Genomic DNA, 17,716 nt, shown 5'->3' on the forward strand with positions numbered 1-17,716 from the left:
AAAGACTAGTTCTAGTTGGGGGTTTTGGAGTGGGACCAGAAAGACCTCATGGAAGAGAAGCAAGATGGATCTTGAACGACAGATAAGATTTCCATTGTTCAGAGATAATAAGGGGTTCTAAGTAGAAGGAATGGCATTAGCATGGCTGAGGTGCCTAAAACAACATTTATCATGATCAATGAAAGTGAATCTCCCTTATTTACCAGCCACAATCACAGTTACATCAGCCTACCTAACCACAGAGTGAAAGAAATCAACTTTCTTTTCCAATATGCCCTGCCTAAGTATTAGCTCACCTGGACTTATGTCTTACTTGTAAGCTGATGAATGTTTATTGATGATAATGGTAGTGATTTCTAAGATGGCACAGTGGATAGAACACTGGCCCCGGAGTCAGGAAGACCTGAGTTAGAATCTAGTGTTGGTCAATTCCTAGACCTGTGATCTTGGGCAAGCCACTTAATCTCCATTTATCTCAGTTTTCTCAACTGTAAAGTGAGGATCATAATAGCACCTAACTCACAAGGTTTTTGTGAGAATAAAATGAGATGATATTTGTAAAAACGCTAAGCACAGTGCCTGGCACATAGTAGGTGCTTCTTAAATGATTATTCCCTTCCCAAATGCAATTCTGGAAGATAGTCTCATCTGTTTTCTTTGTTTTAGGTGTTCTGAAGACCACAATACCTCTGTTAAGTTACCAAGGTCAGGAAATAGGATCAGCTTTCATGTTTTTGTGTAAGGATGGGGATCCCAATTCACCAAGGTATGTCTTATCCCATAGTATTACGTTGAAAAGCTCAGAGTTCTGTGACTATTTCCCCTAAGGTGAAATAACATTCTGTTTGCTCATTCATTCATTAAAAATTTTCATTCAAGTATTTGTTAAAAATCTATTATTTTATAAACCCAAGATCCAAGCTTTTAGGACAAAAACTCATTATTTAACAAAAACTACTGGGAAAACTGGAAAACATTATGACAGAAACTAGGTATAGATCACCATCTCACACAGTATACCAAGATAAGGTCAAAATGGGTATGTGATTTAGACATAAAGGGTGATACCATAAGCAAATTAGGAGAGCATGAAAGAGTTTACCCATAAAATCTATAGATAAGGGAATAATTTAGGAACAAACAAGATAGAGATACATTTTACATCATAAAATGTAAAATGGATAATTCTGATTATATAAAATTAAAAAGTTTTTGCACAAACAAAACCAATGTGACCAAAATTAGAAGGAAAGCAGAAAACTGGGGGGGGGGGGATTTTGCAACAAGTATCTGTAATAAGGGCCTCATTTCTCAAATATATATAAAGAACTAAGCAACATTTATAAGAATACAAGTCATTTCCCAATTGATAAATGGTCAAAGGATATGAACAGGCAATTTTCAGACAAAGAAATCAAAGCTATCCATAGTCATATAAAAATGCTCTAAATCACTATTGATTAGAGCAATGCAAATTAAAACAACTGTTAGGTATCACCTCACAACCATAAAATCGGCTAATAGGACAAAAAAGGAAAATTATAAATGTTGGAGGTCATGTGGGAAAACTGAGACACTAATGTACTGTTGGCAGAGTTGTGAACTGATCCAACTATTCTGGAGAGCAGTTTGGAATAATGCCCAAAAGTCTATAAAACTGCATACCAGTTAATCCAGCAATACCACAACTAGGTCTGTATCCCAAAGAGATTTTTGTTTTGTTTTGTTTTTTTGCTTTTTGGTGAGTTAATTGGGGTTAAGTGACTTGCCCAGGGTCACACAGCTAGTAAGTGTCAAGTGTCTGAGGCTTGTTTGAACTCAGATCCTCCTGAATCCAAGGCTGGAGCTCTATCCACTGCAGCACCTAGCTGCCCCTCCAAAGAGATTTTTAAAAAGGTAAAAGAACGTATTTATACAAAAATATTTATAGCAGCTCTTTTTTGTGGTGGCTAAGAATTGGAAATTGAGGAGATGCCCATCAATTAGGGAATGGCTAAACAAGCTATAATATACAAAATACTATTTTGCTATAAGAAATGACAAGCAGAGTGATTTTAGAAAAACTTGGAAAGACTCACATGAACTGATGCAAAGTTAAGTGAGAACCAGGAAAACATTGTACACAGTAACAGCAATATTGTACTAAGACAGTCCCAAAGGACTGGGATGAAAAATGTTCTCTGCCTCTAGAAAAAGAACTGATTTAATCTGAATGCAAATTGAAACATACTTTCTTCCTTCTTTTCAGTTTTCTTACACAAAATGACTAATATAGAAATGTTTCTCATGATTGCACACGTATAACCTATGTCAGATTGCTTACTGTCTCTTGGAGGCGGGGGAGAGAGGGAGAAAGAGAGGAAGGGATAGAATTTGGAGCTCAAAACTTAACCAATGAACATTAAAAATTGTTTTTACATGTAATTGGGGAAAAAAATAAAATATCTTAAAAAAAGCCCATTCAAGGCCTTATGCTAAGTGCGGAAGATAAAAGATAATGACAATATGGCCCCTACCCTCAAACAATTTACAACCTACTAGTGGGATAAAGAATAATCACATATGCCATATAATAATCATATACACACACACACACACATATGTATATATATATATATATATATATATATATATATATATATATATATATGTGACACAAGATAGCATGTGATGGGGCAAAGCAGTATCTAAACAAAACATTAAAAAAAACAGGAAGGATGATGTTTTCTTTCAGCTGGGAGGACAAAGGAAGGTTTTATGGAGGAGATATCTGAACTGGCCTTAAAGAAAGAAAAGCATTCTGACCAATATCAATGTGAAAGATGTGCTTTCTAGCTATGGAAATTAGCCTGTACTTGGTGTAAGGGCAAGAGCACATGGGATGATATTAGGGTGCATGAAGAGAAGGAGAGTGAAGTAAATCTGGAAGAGCTTATTGGATCCAGATTGCAGAGCATCTTAAGTGTCAGAGTAAGGAATCTGTATTCTCTTCTAGAGGCAATAGGCAGCCACTGGAGGTTTTTGAGCAGAGGAGCGACATGATCAGTCTTGTGCATTAGAATGATTGTTTTAGTAGCTGTGTGAAGGATGGACAGACAGGATACAGAGAGATCAGTTCAGAATATATTAAAATAGTCTAAGAAAGAGGATGTGAGGGCCTGAAGAATGGTGGTAGCGATATGACTGGAGAGGAGAATAGGGTATAAAAGATAATAGGGAGGTAAAATTGTCACGAGGGGCAGCTAAGTGGCTCAGTGGAGAGATCACTGGGCTTGGAGTCAAGAAGACTCATCTTCATGAGTTCAAATCCAGCCTCAGACCCTTACTAGCTGTGTGACCTTGAGCAAGTCACTTAACCCTATTTGCCTCAGTTTCCTCCTCTATAAAATGAGCTGGAGAAGGAAATGGCAAACCACTCCAGTATTTTTGCCAAGAAAACCCCAAATGGGGTTGTGGAGAGCTGGACACAACACAACAGAAACCAAATTGACCAGACTGATCAATGATTGAATAAAAATTTTTCTGAAAGATTCAGCTTAGGTACTACTTTCTCCATGAATTCTTTCCTCATATCTCCAGTTTTTAGTGTTCTTTCCCATCTCAAATTTTCCTAGATCATTTATCTGATCTCTCCTTTACCTCTTTCTTTTTTTTTCCCCTGTGTAATATTTATCTGGGTTCATGTAAAAAAATTGGAAAATTTCCAATTTCAAAAGAAATTGAAGTCAAGGCAGGTTTAGGGAAAAAGATGATAGATTCAGTTCTGGATAAATTGAATGTGAAGTGCCTTGCAGCACATCTAGGTGAGAATGTATAGCAGACAGTTGGGAACGTGGGGCTGGAACTCAGGGGAGAGATTGGGAGTGAATATAAACATATGGGAAAGTGATAACCCAAACCTATGCAAACTGATGAAATCACCAAAGGAGAGAGTATAAGGAGAAAAGAGAAGACAGAGCCTGATGAGCAGCTACACTTAAAGGGTAGGAGAAAGAATATGACCCAGTAAGAGGTAGGAAGAGAAACAGGAAAGGCTCTGGAGGCCAGAGTATCAAGAAAGGGGAGGCAGATTCAGAAAAGGTGACAGAGAAGGCATGTCAGACATATTGGAGAAGAACCAGAAAAGATTACTGTCCGGATAGAGGAAGAAGTTGGTCAACAGTATCAAGCTCTGTAAAGAAGTCAAGAAAGATGAAGACTAAGCAAAGGCCATCAAGTTGAGCCATTGATAAGCTTGGGGAGAACACTTTCAAATGGATGGTTGGGTAGATGCCAGATTTTTAGGATTTAAGAAAATAAGTAAAACTTGAAAAATTGGTGGTAACTGCAAGGAGCCAAGGACTTAGGCTATGACAGGGAGGAGAGCTATAGAACAATAGCTTGAGACAGCAGGATTAAGTAAACATTGGGATGTGAAGATCTAAGTATATTTATTAGCATCAGGGAAGGAACCAGTGTATAAAGAAAAAGAGATGATTAAATTCACGTCTTCCTCAGCTTGCCCTCAGAGTCCCATCTCTTTCCTCCAGATGAGGCTCAAGCACCATTTTCTGTATGAAGTCTTTCCTGATCCCCCCAAATACTAGAGTCCCCTCTCCCAAGCTATCTTGTATTTATCTTTATTTGTACTTAGACTATTTATATTTATTCTGCATGTACTTACATATGTCCTTGTCTTCTCCATTAGAACGTGAGCTCCTGTTGAGTAGAGAGGGTTTCGTTCTCTATATTTCCAGTGCGTAGCACATGGTAGGTGGTTTATAAGTAAATGCTTCTTGATTGATTGAATATGCAAGATGTGTGAAAACGTGGTGAGGTTTTGAGTTGTGGAGGAGGGAAGATTAGGAGGCTCGTGACAAATGACTTCAATCTTATCGGTAAAGAAGAAAATTAGGTCTTCTATTTCTTTACCTGGCAGAATACTAGCAACCTCATTCTTTCAGAATATAGATTGCAGAGTAGAGGCAATAGAGATAGAGACTGGACCTGTGAATTTATTAGTATAGAGAACTCCCAGATGAAAAAAAGCTCTCTACCAGGGCAAACCAGCAGCCAACTAGGAGAACTTATTTTTGTTTAGAGTGTAAACAGAATCTAGTCTAGGTGAATTCCAGCCCCAGAACATCAAGTCTATGCCCTTGCACCCTTCCATTGGAGTCTAGAATAACCCAGCTCAAGAAGGACAAAACCAACCAGAGTGGTCTGGGTAGAGGGATAAGTTTCTTTGTCCAGAATCCTGGAGGCAGCTGAATCTCATGATGAAGCCACGTTCTCAGCAGAGGAGCTGAAGACTTTTAGCCCACTTACTCATTACTATGCCCACCCCTTCATTAACTGTTCATCAGTCAGGATTGATTTTCACCTGTCAGTACTAAGAGACTGTGACTCTCCCAGGGTCACACCACCAGCATGGGTCAGAGAGGAGACTTCTCTGGTCCTCTTGGTTTCAGGGCCAGCTCTCTCTTCATTGTGTCAAGTTGCCTTACAAAAACAAACAAAAAACCCCATTTCCTTTATTCCATGGGAAGGATCCTAGCCCCCTCATTTTGGCTTAAATGAGTAACTTTATTTTATATATATAGTCCTAATATGATTATCTGGTTCCTCAGTCCCACATGAGATTGGTGCATCCTTGGTGGGGATGAGAGAGAAGATACCACTAAAAGCAAGAATGGGGATGGGAGGGAAAAGTGACAGGTGACAATCTGATAAGAAGGAAGGAAACAGCAGAAATATAAAAACCACAACAGTTGGGGGCCTTTTAGTGTGAGGCAAACAGCCCTGTCTATTCCAGCATCCTAAAGGGTATCACTGTATCACTGAAGAGCCCGGTTATGTGTGTTTCTAACAAATGACCCAGAGTGATTAGAAGGTTATATTCTAATCTATATCTTCTGCTTAATCTGACAGATAAGTGTATAGTAAGTACATTTTAGAAAAATTTTCATCCAAATGGTTAAATTTTTGTGCAAAAGTTTAGCATCAGTTATTGGAAAATTCCTTATTCCCCAACAGTCAGAAAAAAAGGCATTCCTGTATTTGGTAAGGAAAGGGTAGCAGGCCACATTCTGTAATGGCAAAAGAGTAAATTGCTTTCTTTGGGGGAAATGCATTAATTCTTCCAGACCAGAAGGTACCAATTAGTTAATTGCCTCTTTCCATAGCTAAGTGGCCCCTTCTGGCCTGAAAAATCAATACACCTCTGCACAGTGTGTCATTTAATTCTCCTTCTGTGGAAAGGTTCAGACAGAGGGAGCAGTGCTGTGTATTCCTTCAGGAAGGGAAAGACATATTGATCTGAGTGGGGATTCTTATTTTAAACTCATTTCTCATTTTAACTGCAATAAGACCCAGAGGGAAACAGAAAGCCAGGTGAAAGCTGCCAGTCTCTTCTCACTCAGTTTAACAACACATAAATGGAAGTACTTGTTACCTTTGCAGCAAAAATCCCTGTATAACATAAAATTGCCCAAGCCCCTGCCTCCTCATTTCAAGCAATAAAATCCTAGCTCAGCAAAAGAACGTGGGCCTGCCCCCTGACATTTATTGCAGCAGGATTGGACATTCTGAGTCAGGGTCCTTAAAGATGCTTCTACTCTGTGCTTTATTTGATGACGTAAAAATTAAGTTTCACAGGAAATGTCAAATAAACTCATTTTTTTTTCCTCTGGGACCATCCCATCTTCTACTTCAGAGCTTCTCAAGCTTTGTTCATCTTGCTTCTTATGGCCACACGCCATAAGGATATTAGGATCATTGCATTATAGATTTGGAGCTGGAAGGGACCTTCCAGGCAATCTCATCTACCTGTCATTTTGCAGATATGATCGCCGAGGCTGACAGGTTAGGAGATTTGCCCAACGTCATAGCTAGTAAGTGGCAGAGCTGAGAAGGTAACTCAAGACAAGATTATAGGATCATGAATCTAGAGATATGGGGGCCTTAGAAGTGGTCTGAACCAACTCTTCCATTATACATTTGAGGAAACCGAAACCCAAAGAAATTAAGCGATTTGCCAAGGTCACACATTTGCATAATTTGAACTTGGGTGCTCTGACTCCAAATCCAGCATTCTTACCACCATACCATTCATTCTCTGTCCCTTCTGCCTTACAGCCATCTATTCATCCACCCCTTTACTCTCCAGCCACATGTTATGTATATAAATACATGGATTCCACCCCTCCCCCCAACACATCTTCCTTCCTGTCTCTACCACAGCCATCATCCCTTTAATCCTCCAGATTAAGAATTGGCAAAGGAGAGTGAGGGGATCCAGTATTTTGCAACAAGTCATAAACATCTTTGTTACCTAACATAAGCCCCAGTGTCCTGTTTAGGAAACGGTGGTTAGCTTGAACCTAAAAAAGTAAAAGTAGGTAGCTTAGTGAATAGAGCACCAGGCCTAGAGTCAGGAAGATTCATCTTCCTGAGTTCAAATCTGGCCTCAGATATTTATTAGCTGTGTGACCCTGGGCACGTCACTTAACCCTGTTTTGCCTCAGTTTCTTCATTTGTAAAATGAAGGAGAAGGAAATGGTAAATCACTCCAGTATCTCCTGCCAAGAAAACCCAAATAGGGTCACGAAGAGACAAGATGTGACTGAAAAAATGACTGGACAGCAATGACAAAAGTAAAAACCACTTTAGGTTTTGTTTGCTTGTGTCCTGCCAAAGGGGATTTTCAATGAATAAAAGTGCTCTTTAATGGAGGATTGAATAGGGGAAGGGGGAAGATGTAGAGATGGCAGTAGGATAAAAAGCACTGCTTAGATTTCTAACTTCACAGAGAGTATTGGGGCCCCAGCTAGGCCAAAGCACAAACAGCGGACCCCAAATGGGTTGCTGAAAACCAGAAGAATGTAAAACTAGATGGGGTTGATTCCACTATCATGTATCATTAATGTTGTTGTTCAGTCACATCCCACTCTTTGTGATCCCGTGTGGGATTTTCTTGATGGAGGTACTGGAGTGGTTTGCCATTTCCTTCTCCAGTGGGTGAAGGCAAACAGAGGTTAAGTGACTTGACCAGGGTAACACAGCTAGTAAGTGTCCGAGGTCGGATTTGAACTCAGGTCTCCCTGACTCCAGGCCCAGCACTCTATCCAAATGAGGGGAAAATGTCTGGCAGAACTCTGGGGGCAGGGAGAATGAGGTACCAGATCTGAGGAAGGGACCAAGCTAGAATGTAGGAACCAGGCTACCAATGATTGACACAAGGAGCATGGAGACAAGCCTAGAGAAATGACCTCAACAGGGGTCATCCAGGAAGCAAGGACACCCTAAGCCCCCTGAAGTGAAGCCGTAATGAAGGAGAAATTGCTATCAGAGTCAGGACTAAAGCAGAATTTCTGTGGACTGGTTTTGAGTTTCTAACATACTTCTTTTGATTAGGTGGGATCACCCTCCCACTCTCTGCATGACCTCAGACAAGTCACTGCCCATCAATGAGCCTTAATTTCTTCATCTGTAAAATGGGGATAATAATAGCACCTACATCCCCAGGTTGTTGTGAGGTTCAAATGAGAAAATAATTGTAAAATGCTTGGCACAGTGCCTGGCATATAGTAAACACTATATAAATGTTGACTATTATTATTCTTGTTATTACTATGATTATTAATTATTCCACAATCCTAAAATGGGAGCTTCTAAAGATTTTTACTTTTTAAAAACTGCTTCATGTATACATACACACAAACATATGCATATTTACATTTGTATACATATGTATATATGCACATACACATGCATATGTCCGTTTGGTATAATAGATAGACAGCAGGTTTAGTGTATTGGAACCAGGAAGACCTGGGCTCATGTCCAGTCTCTGACATATACTGGTTGTATGACCTTAGACAAATCATTTAACCTCTCAATGCCCTACACACTTCTCTAAGGTTATAAGTTACACCGAAGGTGCTGACCTGCATTGGCAGAAAGAGTTTCCTTATTCACTAGTTCCCTATTACTAATGAAATCATAGAACCAATCTCTCTCCCTATATATTTATACCAGCAGCTTGTTCCCTTAAGGATATCACCCCTAACCTGCTTCTTTTCTTTCCTTTCTGCAGATTTGATCACTTGGTGGCTATAGAGCGCTCAGGAAGGGCAGCTGATGGCAATTACTACAATGCTCGAAAAGTTAATATTAAGCATCTAGTTGACCCAATTGATGATCTCTTTCTTGCTGCACAGAAGATCCCTAGAATCTCATCAACTGGTAAGAGAGCATGGAAAACTTGGACTAAGAGGATAGAGGCAAATAGGGGTTAAGTGACTTGCCCAGGATAATATAGTTAGTAAGTGTCTCAGGCTGGATTTGGATTCAGATCTTCCTGACTCTAGTCCTGCTCTGGACTCTAGACCAGTTGTGTGACTCTAGGCAAGTCACTTAACCCAATTGACTAGTCCAAAAAAAAATTGCCCCCTCATTTATCTGGGGAATGGCTGTTATACTTACGTATGTGTATCAATTCTGTAGATAGCTTGGATATCAGACTTTTATCAGAAACCTTTCCTGTAAAGATTTTCCCTAGTCAGTTGTTTCCCATTTAACTACAGTGATTCTGTTAATGCAAAAACTTTCAATTTTATGTAATCAAAATTGTTCATTTTCTCTCCTATGAAACTCTCTATCCCTTCTTTGTCAAGAGGCAAATAGGGATTAAGTGACTTGCCCAGGATCATATAGCTAGTAAGTGTCTCAGGCCAGATTTGGATTCAGATCTTCCTGACTCTAGGCCTGGACTCTATCCACTGCTGGACCAAAATTAGGACTACTCATAATAATTTACTTTTCTATAGATTTATTTACAAAGGGCCAGCTTGTATATCAGGGGTTCTTAATCTTTTTTCTGCCATGGACCCCTCTCAGAAAAATGTTTTTTAAATACATCAATCAAAATACAGAGGATTACCAAGGAAATCAACTATATTTAAATAGTTATCAAAATATATATCTTTTAAAATCAAGTTCATAGATCCCAGGTTAAGAATTCCTGTTATATATTATCTCATTTTATCCTTACGTAACCATGTGAGGTAGGTGGGGCAGGTGTCATTCATCAGTGTGCACATGAGGAGATAGACTCTGAAATGAAGAGTAATTTCCTGAGATTACGCAGCTATTTAGTGTCAGAGCCCAGATTAGAACTGATATCAGGAATCAAATAACTATCAGACGTTACCCCGGGGAGAGGGGGGGGGAAATCTATAAAACTGATCAGTACATTGAAAATATGTGCAATGTACAACATCCATAGACCTCCCGCCTCTGGAGAGGGGTAAATGGGAGTGTCTTCTCCTGCCTCTTCTTTCAGGCCATACTTGTTCTTTGAGATTCTGCAACATTCACTTGGGAATTTTTTTGTGGCTCTTCTTTCCATTTACATTGTAGTAGTCATTGTGCATATTGTTTTCTTGGCTCTGTTTACTTCACCCAGCATCAGTCCATGTAAATCTTTCCATGCTTTTCTGTATTCTGTATATTGTTTGTCACTTAATACAGCACAATAATATAGTTATATTTATGTACCACAGTTTGTTTAAAAAATAAGGAACACCTCATGAATGTGTGTGTGTTATCCTTGCATGGGGCCATGCTAATCTTCCTGTATTCCAATGTTAGTAGATGTGCTTCCAAAGTGAGTATACAACAGAGCCGTCCTTCTAAATGATATCCACAAGCATTCAAAAGAGTTTAATTTAACTATCCACAAAGGAAAACCAAAGAGAAGAAGAATACCTCTTGTTCAGGCTATGATACAGGATTGACTGACATCTAATACTGCTGCTCCATCACTACTCCAGCCAGATTCTGCAGATGGACAATGAGCAGAATTAAATAGGAGAGAGAGGAGAAGACTGGATTGTATTTGGAAAATGATATGATGCTTTGCATGGCTGCAAGCTTCTCTCCTCACCTTAATTCAGCAAACATTTAGTGAGCTATTTTGTTCAAAGGGATATAAACAAACAAAAATAATCCCTGATCGCAAGATGTTGATATCCCACTGGGAGAATAGGACATGTAGATAGATAAGCAAGTACAAAGTATATACAAAATCATGCAATAAAACCCCATCTTTCAAACACCAATATTCCTCTAATGATATTACATGGTTATGAAACATGGAATACCGATCACCAAAGAATAAAACTTCCAGTCATCCAAAAGGCAAGATGGGGTAATTAGGCTAGAGCATATTTTTTTTAAATTTAAAAACTTTACTGATGCCTTTTGGGTTTTATGCCACTGTCATTTCCTGATATACCCATTTGGTGGATTTCTCCTTTGTAACAAGAGAAAATAGTTAAGTAGTTATAATAATAATAATAGCTAGCATTTATATAGAGCTATGCAAAGCCTTTTACATGTTTTAACTCATTTGATCTTTACAAACCCCTGGGAATTAGGTGGTGTTATCATATCCATTTTGTAGATGAGGAAACTGAGGCTGACAGATGTTAAATTATTTGCTTAGGGCAAATTAGTTAAATTTAGTTAATATTAGTAATATTATTACTAATAATAAAATTAGCAAAATAGTTAAATTAGTTGCTTACAAACAACCAGTTTGTATCTGAGGCAGAATTTGAAATCAGTTCTTCCTGACTGTGACTATAACATTCTATCCATTGCCTCAGACATTTACTAGCTGTGTGACCCTGGGCAAGTCACTTAACCTCTGTTTGCCTTAATCCACTGGAGAAGGAAATGGCAAGCCACTCCAGTATCTTTGCCAAGAAAACCCCATGAACAGTATGGTCCACAAGGTGATGAAAAATCGGACACGACTGAATAACAATAGTAACTCGGGTGCTCTGGAAGACAGGATACTTTTGAAAGGGTTAATACAGCTCCCAAAGAGATGCAGTCTCTTAGGGCAATGAGAAAATTAGGCTCATCTTCTTATATTCATTTACAACTCCATCTGAAGACTCCAAAGTATTTCCCAGACTCATTAGTTCTCTCAGCTGCCTCTGAGGTTTCAATGAGACAATTAGGTGCCTCGGAGATGATTAGACAATGACTGCAAATTGCTTATGAAGTTCCCAGAAAGGCTGCTCCAGAAATAGAGGGCAGCATTCTCTTCTCACTCTTGCCTCTTCCTCTCCAGCACCTGGCCTCCTGAGCTGGAGGTCATTTATATTTCCCAGGAGGGGAGGGTTGGATAAGGTGATTGGCACCCAGCAGCCTGGTTAAGTAATCAAGTGTGGCATCGTAGGGGGCAGCTAGGTGGTGCAGTGCTGGGTCTGGAGTTAGAAAGACTCATCTTCCCTAGTTCAAATCTAGTCTTAGATACTAGCTTTGTGATGCTGGGCAAGATACTTAACCCTATTGGCCTCAGTTTCCTCATCTCTAAATTGAGTTGAAGAAGGAAATGGCAAACCACTTCAATATCTTTGCTGAGAAAACCCCAGATAGGGTCACAAAAAGTCAGACATGACTGAAACAACTGAACAAGTGGCATAGTAGGGAGCCCTAAGATTGCATTTAGGAGACCTGGGTCAGAATTCTTTGATTATTAGACATGTGACCTTGGACAAGTCATATAACTTCTCTGAGGCTGAGTTTCCACATCTATAAGAAGAAAGAGGCAGCATAGTATAGTATATTTGAGAGGTTCACAAACCCCTTGGGGGTCCATGACAATGATCCAAGGCTAACAATTCCTTAATCATGCCTTAGTAATGAATGTAGATGAATGCAGAAATTACAAGTAACACCTTGAATTATCTTTAATTTAATTATTTAATTAAATTAACATTAAATTAGCCCATTTTGTTGTTGTCATTAAAAGGGTTTCACAGAACAAAAAGCATTGAGAATAGCAAAAAGAGCCCTAGACTTGGGAGTCCAGAAGACCTGGGTTCAAGTCCTTCCTTTGACTTTTATTAGTTTTGTGACCTTAGTTTCCTTATGTGTAAAATGGAGAAAATAATAGTGCTTGGCAGATGATATAATGTATGAGAAGCACTTTATGAACTTTAAAGTATTACGGAAATATCGGCTTTTGTTAAAATGGAGTTATTTAGTTTTCAGGGTTATAGTGAGGAAAGTACTTTATAAAATATTATGAAAACATGAGTTATTATTATTATTTCTGTGATCCCCAATGCACTAGTCAGGGGTTCTTAGCTTGGGGTCCACAGACCCCAAAAGGGCTTTCAAAGGGTCTGTAAATTTGGATGAGAAAAATAATATTTATTTTGACTAAGCTCTAACTGAAATTTAACATTTTTTTAAATTATCAAAATATTGTTCTGAGAAAAGGTCCTTAGGTTTAACTAGACTCCCAGAGGATCCATGACCAAGAAAAAGTTAATAACCTCTGCAGTGGAGGTAGATACTGTGGGGAAATTCTTAGTATCTCCTCTTGAGGAGTTAAGCTTTCTGAGGTTGCTGGTGATATGCACAAAAACTCATCTAGTTAAGTAGCATTAAGAGCACTAGTTTGGAAGACAGGAAAGCTAGACTTTAGTGGTGGCTCTGTTATTGAATTACTGTATGACTGAGCAACTCACTCCTCCCTGTTTGAACCTTATTTCCTCATCTATAAAAATGAGGGGAGTAGGATTGTATGATTAGAACAATATCTTCAATTTTTCCTTCTAATGTTCCATGACTCTAATCAAGGAGCCCTTTCCATATGTCTTTCACTACCTGATGCTCCCTTTACCTCAGGCTCCCAGTCCCTAAATATTAGCTGTGCAGCATTTAGTAAAGGTGTAACCAGTGGCCCAGTGCCTCAAAATCTGGGCCTATTCACAGTGAATGACACCCCCCCCCCCCCAATATTACTCTCTATGGCTCATTATTTCCCAACCCAGAGTTTGCTCTGGGAAGTCTCTAAATATAATTCCCATCTGGTCTCAATAGATTTGAGTTACAGAGTCCTGAAATCCCTATATAAGCACTCAAAGTAATAAAGCAAATGTTAGGTGAGTACGGGACAGACTTAATTCCAACTTACCAAAAATGTAGCCATTACAAAGGGCTCATCAGGAGCCTACAAGCAATGAAGACACTTAAAGGACTCACAAATTCCCATAAACGGATCAGTATAATTTTCTTCCCTTGCTGGTGTGAGTCTTACTTTTCCCTGGGGTCCAGAAGTCTGATACTGCCTTGTAGTTTGGTCTCCCCTGTGTAAGTGAACCAGACTTGGGGTTGCCAGTTGAGTAATACCTAACACCTCATTACTTCCATGTTCCACAGTAATGATGCAAGTCCCCTCCCTAACCAATTCGTAGCACCTGACTATAACTTGGACATCCTCTCTGACACTCCAGAAGGAAAAGAACTTGGTCTGCTAGACAAGTAACATTCTGACATTCTAGTAAAGTTCGCTTTCATGCCACAGAGACCCACACAAACATTTAGTACTACTATGAGGGAGATGTGTAGGGCATTCAGGGATGACTAGCACTTCTGAGGTGAGGGCTTGCTGGACCATTTTCAGGGCTGCTCATCCACCTTTGGTGTTCACTTTCACCCAGTTCTCACCTGTGGCTCCAAGAAGCTATAGCATGCACAGAGGCCCCACCCTGGTAAAACCTTCTTGACAGACAGGCTAAACCATGTTGAGGGTAACTAAAAGGCCTCAAACCTCTTGGTGAGTTAGGGAGATGTCTAACCCCAAGCACATGAAGACTTCTCCCAGTGGAATGGTGGATGAAAACAGTTTGTTCCAGTGGCCATGAAGGTGGCTGGCACAGGTGCTGTGGAGTGCTTAGAGCTTGGTCAAACATCAAAGATGCCAAAGTCATCCACTATATCCTGGGCCATTGCCAGCTGTCTTGACTTTTGTCTTGCCACTAGACTTCAATGACTCTGGAAGAGACAGTGGGAGGCTGATGACTCTGTGCAACTCTGCCTCATTTAAATCCAAATCATGAGCAATTCAAAACATCACCCTGTGATGTCATTGATCTTCTTTGAAAACAATGGTATAAATAACAACTCAACAAATGTGATTCATTATTATTACTGTTATTATAGCATCCTACCCAGTCCTTCCCTCCATGCTACAAAATGATTCTTCCTTCTTCTACCTCATCAGAATCCCCATCTCCTCAGGGTCCTCTCAACTTGGTTTCAGAGAAAAGATGGACTGATTAAAATCATTCACACCAAATTATGATGAACTAATGCCAATACCCCTCCATCTTTCCACTGCCAGAAGAGTTGGAGTGGCAGTTTCTTTTTTTTTCCCCTAATTTATTGTTTATTTATTTTTAACATTCTTTTTTTTTTCATTGAGTTCCAAGTTCTTTCCCTTCCTTCCATCCCTGTCTCTACCTACTGAGAAGGCAAACAATATAATAACAATTGTACATGTGAAATCATGCAAAATATATTTCCATATTAGCCATGTTTTTTTAAAATCCAGAAAAATAAAGCAAGAAAATTATACTCCAATTTGCACTCAGAGTTCTTCAGTTCTGTCTCTGGAAGTGGATAGCATTTTTCATCATGAATCCTTTGTAATTTTCCTGGATCATTGTATTGATCATAGTAGTCAAGTCTTTCAACAGTTGATCATCATTACAACATTGCTGTTGTACACAATGTTGTGTACAATGTGCACAATGATCTCCCGGTTCTTCTCACTTCACTTTGTATCAGTTCATATAAGTCTTGCCATATATTTCTAAAACCACCCCCCCTCATCATTTCTCATAACACAATAGTACTCCCATCACATTCATATGCCACAACTTGTTTGACAGTTCTCCAAATGATGAGCATCCCCTCAGTTTCTAATCCTTTGCCATTACAAAAAGAGTTGCTGTAAATATTTTTGTACATAAAGGTCTGTTTCCTTTTTCTTTGATGTCTTTGGGATACAGACCTAGTAGTGGTATTGCTGGGCCAAAGGGTATGCACAGTTACACAGTCCTTTGATCCTAGTTCCAAATTGTTCTCCAGGGTGGTTGGACCAGTTCACAACTGTATCAGCAATTCATTAGTGTGTTGTGCCGGCCGCGCCGTGCACTCTCCTCCTATAAGGAGCAGGCTGCCAGAGTCATACTTACCAGTCTTCAGAGCCTACCAGGATAAACACACAGAGATGAGCCGACCAGGAGGTGCCAACACCCGAGCTTTATTCAGAGGCCATCACAGCAAGGCCAAGCAGGAAGGCCAGAGCAACAGAGCAGGAGCAAAGAGAGAGCGAGCTCCCGACTGTGACCGTTCCTTAAGTACCTACTTAGCCCCTCCTCCTCAGCCCGCCTACTAGTCAATGATTGTAGGGTCAGATACCAGAAGGGGATGTCTGGGTTTAGCGCACCAAGGGAGAGGAAGTGACGCAGGAGGCTAGGACTGGATACAGGAAGGAGGCGTCTGGGATTAGTGCATAGACAAAGAGAGAGTACGTGACCTAGGAAGTCAGGCCCAGATACTGGGAGGAGGCGTCTGGGGTCAGTGCTACACAAAGGGAAAGTACATGACCCAGGAAGTCAGGAAGGACACAGGAAGGAGGTGTCTGGGGTTGACGTTGCACTTAGGGAGGGGACTAAGCAAAGGGAACTCGTCCTCTGCCGTCCCACTCCCATGTGGCACATCCCCCTGCCTCAGGAGCACGTGCTCCGGCTACTTCCTTGTATTCTGTTCCTTCCCCAGCTTATCACAGCTCCACATAGCACTGCCCACTGCCTCAGGAGCATGAGCTCCGGTTACTTCTCCGTATCCAGTTCACCACAACTCCGCCTAGCACAGCCCCTGCCTCGGGAGCGTGAGCTCCGGTTACTTCCTAATATCTTGTTCCTACCCCATCTTGCCACAACTTGCACTTGGCAGTAGCCAACATCAGACAGTCCCTCGCAGTGTGTACTTATTTTTCCCTCATCACGTCTAGCATTTGTTGTCTCTGATAGGTGTGAGGTGGTACCTCAGAGTTGTTTTAATTTGCCTTTCTCTAATCAGTAGTGATTTAAAACTTTTTTTTCATAAGACTATAGATAGCATTGATTCCTTCTTCTGAAAACTGCCTGTTTATATTCTTTGATTGTTTATCAATTGGGGAATGGCTCTTATTTTTATAAATTTGACTCAGTTCTATACTCAGTGTATATTTGAGAAATGAGGTCTTTATCGGAGAAAATTTATTTTGATGTTACTTCACTGTCTATAGTACCTTTTAGCAAAATGTAGTTTCTCTGGTTGTCTTTTAATTAGGTCTATTTTTGCTTTGTCTAAGATCACGATTACTACCCCTGCCTTTTTAACTTTAGCTGAAGCTTATTAGATTCTACTCCAACCCTTTATTTAAACTCTGTGTGTGTGTGTGTGTGTGTGTGTGTGTGTTTCTGTTTGAAGTGTGTCTCTTATAAACAATATATTGTTGTATTCTGGTTTCTAATCCATTCTGCTATCTGCTTCTGTTTTATGGGTGAATTCAACTCATTCACCTTCACGGTTATGATTACTAACTGTATACTTCCCTCTGTCCCATTTTCTTCTGTTTTTTCTTCTCCCTCTCTTCTTATCCTGTTCCTCCTCAAAAGTCTATTTTGCTTCTAACCACTGACTCCCCTAATTTGTCCTCTCTTTTATCACTGCCACCCCCCTTCTCTTATCTTCTTCCTTTTCTACTTCCCTATTGTGTAAGATAAATTGCTATACACAGCCGAGTGTGTGTGTGTATGTGTATATGTACACACACACACACACACACACACACACACACACACACACACACACACAC

General features: G+C 39.9%; 1 protein-coding gene and 1 non-coding gene across 2 annotated transcripts in view; one reads left to right on the top strand and one right to left on the bottom strand.

Moving 5' to 3' along the window:
* DGLUCY (D-glutamate cyclase) overlaps window positions 1–17,716 on the top strand; it is a 77,417-nt gene that overhangs the window by 43,218 nt on the left and 16,483 nt on the right. Inside the window, 2 exon segments of the mRNA XM_027870109.1 lie at window positions 667–766; window positions 9,077–9,225. Coding sequence (XP_027725910.1) covers window positions 667–766; window positions 9,077–9,225 — 249 coding nt within the window.
* Window positions 10,553–10,656, bottom strand: LOC114049043. The gene has a single exon (XR_003569830.1). It is a non-coding gene; the product is annotated as a U6 spliceosomal RNA (small nuclear RNA).

This window comes from Vombatus ursinus, unplaced genomic scaffold (genome assembly GCF_900497805.2).
Source record: "Vombatus ursinus unplaced genomic scaffold, bare-nosed wombat genome assembly UNPS02014794.1, whole genome shotgun sequence".
Lineage (NCBI taxonomy): Eukaryota > Metazoa > Chordata > Mammalia > Diprotodontia > Vombatidae > Vombatus > Vombatus ursinus.